General features: G+C 44.3%; 1 protein-coding gene across 1 annotated transcript; it reads right to left on the bottom strand.

Moving 5' to 3' along the window:
• Positions 1 to 535: 535 nt before the first annotated feature.
• LOC136548032 (protein FAR1-RELATED SEQUENCE 5-like) lies at positions 536 to 3,020 on the bottom strand. The gene is made up of 5 exons (XM_066539689.1): positions 2,964 to 3,020; positions 2,047 to 2,102; positions 1,317 to 1,998; positions 929 to 1,164; positions 536 to 770 (listed from the first exon to the last, which is right to left on the bottom strand). Exons 1-5 carry the CDS (start codon positions 3,018 to 3,020, stop codon positions 536 to 538), a joined length of 1,266 nt encoding a protein of 421 aa, XP_066395786.1.
• Positions 3,021 to 10,191: the final 7,171 nt, after the last annotated feature.

The raw sequence follows: 10,191 nt of genomic DNA, 5'->3' as shown, positions 1-10,191 counted from the left end.
CTTAGTTACGGTCCTTATCTGAAAATTGTTAATCGTTGGCCATGTGTCAACCTGAGACTATTGTATGTGCATCTACTATTATCTGCTATTTTAGTGATGGTTGCTGCTGCTCTCTAGCTCATATGCTTAGCTCTGTTGCTCACATTTTGAATATGAGACTATCTGTTTTTCCCCTGTCAATATTATAACATGATTAGCTCTATAGTTCATATGGTTAACTGCTATTTCAGTGATGGATGCTGCTGCTGGACTGCTGCCTATAAAGACACTAAATTGGTAGAGGAGTGCCCAAGTTAAGTCAGGATGCGAAGTTGGAGAAAATCACCAGTCATGATTAAGTAGTGAACAGAGAGAGACTATCTGATTTTTTTTTTCTGAAATGAAAAACTATCTGAATGCTATCTGCATTGGCCTGAATGTTATCTGAATGAAAATCTATCAGAATGTTTTCTACATTTACCTGAATGTGCTCCTATCCCTGAATGTTATCTATCTGAATTCCCTTCAGATTACCTTCATCAACACATATCTCACATTACACATGGTATTCTCCGTCTCCTTTATCATCCCAGCCAACAATATACTTAATCGTATCATAGCCATCTAGAATCTCTCTCGCAAAACACTTTTTGGCTGCTTTTATGCTGAACTGCACCGTGGCAAAAACTGTTGGTGTGAACAATTTCGCAGCCTCTTTCTCAGTAATTGAAGCATCTGGTTCTAAGCATGGCAAATAATTCGATGCTTGAAAGTCTAGATTCGCTTCATTACTGCACAACCACAAAAGGCAGTGGTCAAAAAGTGCTCTACCAGCTCGAATAGTGTCATTTTACGATCTAGATTTACCTGAAGCCTAGAGTTTAGGCTCTCACTCCGCTAGTTGCTCCTCGGTCATAAGTAGCACTTATAAGCATGATACGCAGCACACCAGATTTCCCTCCTCTCATAAATCTGATACAGCCACGACTCCTTATCTATAATGTTATGCTTATCCAAGAATTCTAGCCATTTCCTCTCAATCTCTTCTATGGAGCAATACTCATAAAGGAAATACCTGAAACCATCCTTCACACCATCATTGTGAAGATTACGCATAATGTTCTGCTCAATATTCCATATGCATAGCCTATGTGATGAATTCGGCCACACCAGCCCGATTGCTCTCTGCATAGCAAGGTCTCCATTAGTGATCACGGAAACAGGATGTTCTGAACCATGGCATTAGAGAATGTGCTAAGAATCCACACATATGACTCAATTGTCTCCTAGGAAATAATTCCACATGCAAAAAGAACTGTGCTGTCATGGTGATTCACCCCAACAAAAGGATCAAGGGGCAGGTTGTACCGATTCATTTTGTACGTGCTATCAAATACAACGACATCACCAAATGTTGCATAATCAAGCCGACATTGACTATCACACCAGAGCAGTCCCTTGAGGTGCCCTTTCTCATTAGTCTTATAGTCGAAGAAGAAATCCGGATCCCTACGTCTGCATTCTATCAGGTTACTGATGACTGTTTGAGCACCACCAGCAGCAACTGTCTCCACCTTATTGTGATGGCAGAAATTATACCAGTCCCTTGTTGTAAATCCAACCTTATCATACCCACCGTACTGTATTTCCATAATATCGATTATCTGGTGTTTGCGGATCTCAGAAATCTGCATCGCCACAATATCAGCTTTTGGCTCATCGCTGATTCTTCTATGTGAACGCAGAAGACAAGCAAGGTCTCGTTCCGCCATCGGATGGTTGTGTTCATAGATGAAATCCTTCACATACCACTGCCCTGTATTCTGATCCCGTGCAATCACAAATTTAGCAGGGCATCCAACACGAGTAATATTTCGTGGCTTCCGCTTCTTAATCTCCCTCTTCAGCTCCTTCTCTTCGTGGAAACCTTCACTACTGCAAACAAACTTCCGAAGGGTTCTCTCATTGTGGCCGTTGCCCCACTCACAATAGCTTTTTCTCACACTAAATCCTTCCTCCCTAGCGTATTTGTTATAAAACCAATATCATTCTTTTTCACTACCAAACATCTTCCTAACAATTTCATTGTTCTTTAGCAAAGAATCAAGACCCGGCATTTCCTCCTGCATCAGTAAAAAAACAGAGTACATTAGCATGCCACGTCCTACAAGATATCTTATGCATAACGGGTTCTTTGCCTACATGCAATCATCATTAAAGAAAAAGGATTGACCAACCCCAGTTAACAACTCCATCACAAAAAGCGTCACGACAGCAGCAAGTTCAAAATTAGATTGCTCAAATCACGTGTGCTGTTATAAGCACCACTTAACCCACCAAAAATAAATAAACCTATATGAGGAATACAATATATGCCAAGAATCAAATTCACAAACAAACATTGTTTACCATGTGCATCAATGCCATATAGCACATGTTCAACACTGTGGCACCAACAGATTGTAGATAGATAGTCACACATCAAAAACAAGTTCAGTAGCAGAGCATGCAACTGAAACCAGATTTCACCGCATTATATTATCACTGTTGAAAAAGACCTGACACATTTTTATGATTTTTCAGTTTAGATGCTTACTAACTGTGCTTTATCTTAGTAATAACCAAAGTGCAGTTTATTACATAATCCTCCAAGCAAAGTATGTTTGTTTAAGATGACCATGTCCTAGCAACGAGCAATGGTTTATCTTGAAATCAAGATATCATTCTGTTGACATTGTCCGCAAGTGAGATGAATGAAATTTAGAATTTATGAATCCATCGTTAAGTGCAAAACAAGTGACTGGATCGATCATACACTGGAAACAAATGCATTGCTGCATTTCCAATTTATGCTATATGAGATAAATCAAATGCAAAACAAGTGAAAAGGACGGGAACCTTGGCCTTCTGCGATTGGAGCTTGATCGGATTCGGATCAGAGAGTTCTCCACGGCAAGCGTTGTCGACGGAGGGCACGGGGAGACTGGCGGGGGCCAAGCACGTCTCCTCGGCAGCTGCGATGACGGCGCCGGCGGGGCCATGGGTCGTAAAGCGCTAGGCGTGGGCGTAGGTGCCGCTCACGTCAGGCGGCGGCGCCGGGGAGGAGGGAGGAGCGCTAGCGCTAGCTAGGCACAGGCGAGGTATGGCCGGCGACGACGGCGCCGCGCGAGGGTGAGGGTAGGCCGGCGACGGCTAGGGCTAGTGCAAGGGATGGGCGCCGGTGTTACGGGGAGGCGGATGTCGGGCAGGCCGGCGACATTTTCCCTTCGCGTAGGAGCTCGGGTGCGTGGGCGGGCCGGGAGGGGTGGGCCGGCGGGGGTGGTGAGTTGGCTTTGCGAAATGACCATAATGCTCTTGGACAAATAAAATCAACAAAAATAGCTATTTTAGGTAGGCATCAGGAAGCGTTTCCAACCATTGTACAAAGTCTATAAAATGAATACAATAAGAATCATTCTCTGAATAAACTTGCATATATATAATTGAAGTGGTCAGGACGTAATATATGTTCAAGGGGTTAGAAGTCATGGTTCGAGTAACAATAATGTACCATGCACAATTTCAGCTTGAAAAAATGGTGAATGTATGTGGGGGGTGATGTGTCGCCGTCAAAGTTATATATACTTTGATTGAGATGCAATAATGTTTATGTAGACATATATAGATATTGATAGACCGGGAGAGCGAGGCTGAGAGAACCCATGACCGCAAGGTAAATTGCATTGCTTACATCAAAAACGCTTTTGCGCGCATGGAGTGCTTACCATCTAGTGCTCCACAACGAGCGGGGGCAGCGGCGGCGGACCTGTCCCTGACGTTGGCACCGGCGGTCTGCGGCAGCTCCGGCGACGACGACGTGGGCGGCAGGAACGTGCGTCGTCGTCTTTACCCCTGTCTTTTCTGCAACAAGACGTTCCTGAAGTCGCAGGCGCTCGGTGGCCACCAGAATGCCCACAAAAAGGAGCGAAGCACCAGCTGGAACCCCTACGTCTACGACGGCCAGCACGCCGGCACCATCGCTGAGCCGGCGTTGTCGTCGTCGATCGTCGACCGCAGCATCAGTAGCGCTGCCACCTTGTCCATTCCATCGCTGTCTCACGGTGGCAGCGCTATGGTCGCTGAGCCTGTGTTTGCCGGTGGCCGTGACGGGAATGGCACTGGCACCGCCGTCGCCCCAAACTTTCGAGCGAGAATGCTCCAAAGGCGGGCCGCGCTATTTGCACCGGTGAACATCAGGCCACTAGAGATGGACAGGGTGGTGGCTGATGGCACGATGGCTGGTTGCGATGGCACGATCGACATGCTCATTGGGTCAGGGCCTCCGCTGCGCCTGCGGCCACCAGCGCCGACACTGCTGACCAGGGTGAGCATCTGGATCTCAACCTGGAGCTGAGACTCTAGGTAGCTGAAACCAAGTCACAGTGCCACTCTGGATGTGCACCTTTGTACCTGAGGTTCTGGTATCTCTCTTTCTCAGTTCCTCGGTCGCATAAGCATGGCTGAAATATATACCATTAGTTGTAGTTTAAGAAGTCTACAATGATCTCCGTGTCTTGCAATATTATACAAGAGATATATAGATGTGTTATAAGTACATATGTAAAGAGATATATATAGATGTGTTATAAGTACCTTCCGGAAAAAAAAATCTACTAAGGGTGGCCCATGAGTGCTTATTTATTCAAGGATATATAGTGCTTCCTTCGGCCACACATGAGTGATCTTTTAGAAATTTCGACATAATCTCCAAAAGAAACTTTAACTAATAGGTTTTGCAAAATGTTTATAAAATATAGCAAGAATATACTTTTTTTAAACTATATTTCAAGAGAAAAAAGACAAGTCATTATCAAATAATCAAACTCAACACATACAAAATAACATGCATGCTACCATTGAATATATATGTCCCTTATTGGTGACTAGAGGGAGTATATATAAAAGGTCTAGCTTTTGAGATATATATATATATATATATATATATATATATATATATATATATATATATATATATATATATATATATATATATATATATATATATATATATATATATATACCATTGTATCGTCACGGATTTATCATCAAGTTGTGCTTGTTTATGTTGCATTCTTGAGTATCTTGAGTTTGACTAACTATATATAAAATATATCAATACTTATGTTATCAAATAAGTATCATTAGATTTGTATTGAGATATATTTTTATAGTATACCTATTTGATGTCATAAACGTTAATATTTTACCCATATATTTGGTCAAAATTTAGATACTTTCTGCTTTCCCTCAAAAAAATTTAGATACTTTAACAAAGAATGTGCCTAGAATTGTATTGTTTTTGAAATGGAGGTAGTACATCAAGATTTGAAATACTGAACACGATACGGATCCATGGAAAAACTATCATTAAACAGCTTGATAAATATAATATAGAATGCATCTTATTTGGTATGGATCTTATCTGAACGCAAAACGAAAACAGCCACCATGTGCAGCATGGAAAATGGTCTGTACTTCCAAAGTACGTGGATTAGGGGTGATTAATCTCAAAGCTCAAAATGAGGTCCTTCTAATGAAAGAAGTACATAAATTCTTCAATCATGGAGATTTCCTTGGGTTTATCTTATTTGGAAAAGTTATATTATAGCAATTGGTAGCTGCCTGGATATGGTAAAAGAGGGTCCTTTTGGTGGATGGACATCATCAAATCTATTCTTCAATACTTTGGATTAGCTAAACCCTGGCCAAAAATGTAAATCAATTTCTTTTGCTTGCATGATCTCAGATCAGATCAGGTTCTTACTACGGGATACTGATTAATTACCGAGTGTGATAAACACTCGGCAAATATGGATAAACACTCGGTAAATTGTTTACCGAGTGCCACACTCGGTAAACAGGACTCGGTAAACAACGACTCGGTAAAGTTAGTTTACCGAGTGTCAACTAACGGGGCACTCGGAGAATAAATCTTACCGAGTGCTAAGCCGGCACTCGGTAAACAACTACGACGTGACGGTCGTCAGTAACCAAGCTTGCCGTTAACGACGTCGTTTACCGAGTGTTAGACATAGCACTCGGTAAACAGATAACCATTTTCATGATTAAAACAATTCCGCAAATATTTTTTTCCTAATATAGTTTACCGAGTGTACTAGTAACACTCGGTAAACAGATAACCATTTTCATGATTAAAACAATTCCGCAAATATTTTTTCCTAATTTACCGAGTGTTCCACTCGGTAAAAAATGACACCTATATCCGAGTGGGATCATGGCACTCGGTAAAAAATGGCACATATATCCGAGTGGGATCGTGGCACTCGGTAAAAAATGGCACACTCGGCAAAATTAACAGAATCAGAACCAATTTGGTTCTGTTCTCTGTTTTACCGAGTGTAACACTCGGTAAACATGACCATTACCGAGTGTAACACTCGGTAAAACTTGTCGACAGTATTTTTTTTTGTTTGTTTCAGTGCATATCCAGCCACAATTAACAACAATTATAACAGAATATCACAGTTACCAACAGATAGACAATATATATCACATATATGTCCACAAATGTCACATCCACTCATTATAACCAACATATAGCTACAACAAATGTCACAAGCACAATGCAAAGTCCACAAACACCATCAACATGTCCAAAGTCCACAAAGTTCAACCCACTTCTAAGTTCAACATACAAACAAGTGAAACATGGTCCTGTCACATGGTCGGAGCCCTACCGAGAAACGGAGACAAGTCCAAGTCTTGATCGTTGTTCGATCCAGCTGTAGAAGGTCCCTGGAATGAGGGAGCAAAAGAAAATAAACATATTTGTCAATTAATCATAAGGTAGTATGCCAAATTCAAATATTCCTTCGAAAGACCAGTTAACAGTGACATCAATATATAGGCATATAATAGATAACACATATCAAGTTAGTTGCTGTTTAGTTCTCCTCTATGTGCAAGATATCGTCACACATGGTCGAGTAGACTGAACATGAATTGGGCAAACACCTATGTACTCATGTAGAACCTAACATGACGCCTTTCAAGGTCTGAACAATATTACTAATAATCTAACTTATACATGTATGTATCCTACTCTCTTCTAGGTTCTAACATGATAGTGTTGACTGTAGCACAATCTGAACTGAAAAAGCCTTTCAAGATGAAGAGTGACTCACAGGAGTGCCGTCGCGCGGAGGTGGAGGCACCAATGGTATCATCGGCGGCGGCGGAGGCGGTGGAGGCTGGCCCATGCTCTGAGAAAAGCTGGCCATGTACTCGTACCAGGCCTTCTGCGACTGCTGGAAGGCCTCAAGCTGGGCCTGCACTCGTGCCCTCTCCTGTGCCAACTCGGCCTGGTGCGATAGCTGGAGGGCCTGAAACTGGCTCTGTGAGGCCTGCTGTGACTCCTGCAGGGCTTCAATCTGGGCCTACAATTATTTATCACATAGTTAGAATGCAAATAAAGAACGGGTAGAAAATGAATGGACAACGAATGCAACAGAACTAACCTGGAGTGCTACCACCTGGGGCTGTGAGCGTGGGCGTATGGCCGGGCTCGAACTCGTGCTCCGGGCTCTAATCTGGGCGAGTGTCTGAGTGTTGGCCGTGTCTATGGTGCTGTTGCCCATATAGTACCTCCCGTGTGGCTTACCTGGTCCCAACCTCATGACGATGTCACCCTCGAGGTCAGCGGTGCTCGGATCAAATTCTGGCCCATGGATCTCTCTCGCCATCGCCGTGTACTCGCTGAGGCGACTGTGCACGCTTAGGTTACTGTATGCCTCGGGCGGGTCCTCCGGGTTGTAGACGAGGTCGGGGTCCTTTGCCTTGCCCTTGTGTGCCAAGGCATATGCCTTGAACGAGGCGCACTCCTGGCCGGGGTGGAACCGCGTCTGCAGGAAGAAGCACAACAATAAGATATTATGCATTCAGAAGTTAGCGTAGCAACAACGAAATGAAATCCGCGTACATATCTGGCTGCATATTCCTTGAGGGTAGTGGGCCCTTGTTTGTGCGAGGAACCCTGCATCATCGCACGGCAACGTGAGCGTACGGCGTGATATTGCTCGTACTCCTCACTCAACCACGTGTCCACAATGGCCTCCCAGCAGTTGTCCATCCCCGCACACCAAGCAGGAGGCACCTGCACGTACACGAGCACATGACAAATCATAAATCAATTTCGGTGCAATTAATCACAGACGATGTAATCTCATGTTTACCGTCAAGTATTGCTCCTTAGTTAGGGGCAGGTGCACTGCCTGCGCTCTGGTGACTCTGTTTCCTCTGCGGGCATAGTAAATTCTTCTGCACATAAGCTTTGTCTCGTAGAAGAGGTCCTGCACTCGGTGAACACAGACTCTGTTCACCACGTCATCCGCGTCCTCCCTACGTACTCCCTCCGCCAAGGTGTAGTAATCCTACAAGCAAATACAGTCAGTAATATACAATTAATGTGATGTTGTTATCAGCATAGTGCGATGAACACGTACCCACAGCTCTTTCATCACCCGGTCGGCCTTGCTGTTATAACACCTGCCAGCTCGATCAGTCTGATCGCTGGCGGCGTGCCAGTGGGACCACTTCATGGCGGGCTGCACAACACCATCGATCCTCACCATCCCGGGGTAGTTTGCCCTGCACAGAAGACCCAGGATCCCGTTTACTCGGCGAGAGTGACTCCCTGGGATCACCATTTCCCAATCCCTGCACAAAGTTATTGAGATTGAATATTAGTTTCTGTTATAACTTAAAAACCTGTGAATTAGTGTTAACATGCAAAAATTACTTACTTAGTTCCGGATGGTCGAATCACTGGCCGTCTCTGTATGGGTAAGTCTGGGAGGCGCGACGACCCTCGCAGCCAAACCGTAGGCACCCCATTTTCCTCTGCCACCAAGTCGGCATCCTCCTCGCGCTCAACCCGCTCGGAAGCATCCTCCCTCCGTGCCTCCTCCACCGCCTCCGCTATCTCCTCCCTGGTCTCCTCCTCCTCCTCATCCTCCTCCGTGGCCGCTACGAACTCGTGGTCGTCGTCCTGTGGAGGAGGTGTCGGCTCTCGACGCCCTCGTCGTCGCCGTCCTCCTCCACCCTGGGCTCCTCCTCCACCCTGGGCTCCTCCTCCATCCTGGGCTCCACCTCCCTGGGCACGCCCTCGTCGTCGTCCTCCTCCTCCCTGGGCACGCCCTCCACCCTCAGTCTGTGCACGCCCTCCTCCTCCACCCTGGCTGGACCCCTCGCCACCAGCCAGTAAGGTCATAACCGACCTAAGCTTCCTGATTCCACCGCCCACCATCAATCACCTGCAACAAAAGGAATAAACTATCAGTACGCATATACAAAAGTAAATGTATCATACATGTATAAAAGAGATGCAAAATAAGTAAATGTATCATACATTTATAAAAGAGATGCAAAATAAGTAAATATATCATACATGTATAAAAGAGATGCAAAATAAGTAAATGTATCATACATGTATAAAATTGCCATAAGTACTACAGATCTTACATGTACTAGAAATAATCATCAAGGTCATCGATAGGTGGGCCAAAAATCTCATCATCGCTATTGTCGACGTAATTATGATCGTCTCTCAAAGTCTCATCACTAGCGACACTGCCTGAATGGTGTTGCTCAAGTAATAACAAGTCCTTCGCGTTGTGAACCTCCTCTCCATCATCCCCGTCAACAATGATCGTATCATTGTCTACTTCCATTGCGAGATCTACATCTAAGACAATCTCAAAACTCCCTTCTAATCCTTCTTCTTGAAAGAACTCTCCGTCATATGTGTTTGCATCGATGTTATAATCATCATCGTTTGGGGCGGGTACTTTACCATGTGGCGATACCTTGTACACAACATCATACGCCTTAAGATGGTCTTTGGTTTGGCACGGGTATGAGAGATAATAAACTTGCGTGGCCTGTTGGGCCACAATGTACACGTCGTCTCCTAACAAGACGGATGACTTTAGAACTTCGACTAACCCAAGCTCAGGGGTCTTTATCACTTCTTTGGGATCAAACCAATGGCATTTGAATATGACAGGATGAAGAGGTACACAACCAGGAAACTTGAGTTTGTATATTTCTTCAATTATTCCATAGTAGTCCAACCCATCTGTGCCTGGCGTGAAAACACCGGTATTTGTGGTTCTTCGATTCGGCCGACTCTGCTCATGCCGAGTTGTGTGAAAG

Source organism: Miscanthus floridulus, chromosome 4 (assembly GCF_019320115.1).
Source record: "Miscanthus floridulus cultivar M001 chromosome 4, ASM1932011v1, whole genome shotgun sequence".
NCBI classification, from domain to species: domain Eukaryota; kingdom Viridiplantae; phylum Streptophyta; class Magnoliopsida; order Poales; family Poaceae; genus Miscanthus; species Miscanthus floridulus.
This window is presented reverse-complemented; position numbering and strand designations above follow the sequence as displayed.

Coding starts and splice junctions, on each gene's coding strand:
- LOC136548032 (XM_066539689.1), bottom strand. CDS start 3,020: ATGGCCCCGCCGGCGCCGTCATCGCAGCTGCCGAGGAGACGTGCTTGG. Junction 2,103..2,963: donor GACGTGCTTGGCCCCCGCCA/GTCTCCCCGTGC, acceptor TTACTGATGCAG/GAGGAAATGCCGGGTCTTGA. Junction 1,999..2,046: donor AATGAAATTGTTAGGAAGAT/GTTTGGTAGTGA, acceptor CAAATACGCTAG/GGAGGAAGGATTTAGTGTGA.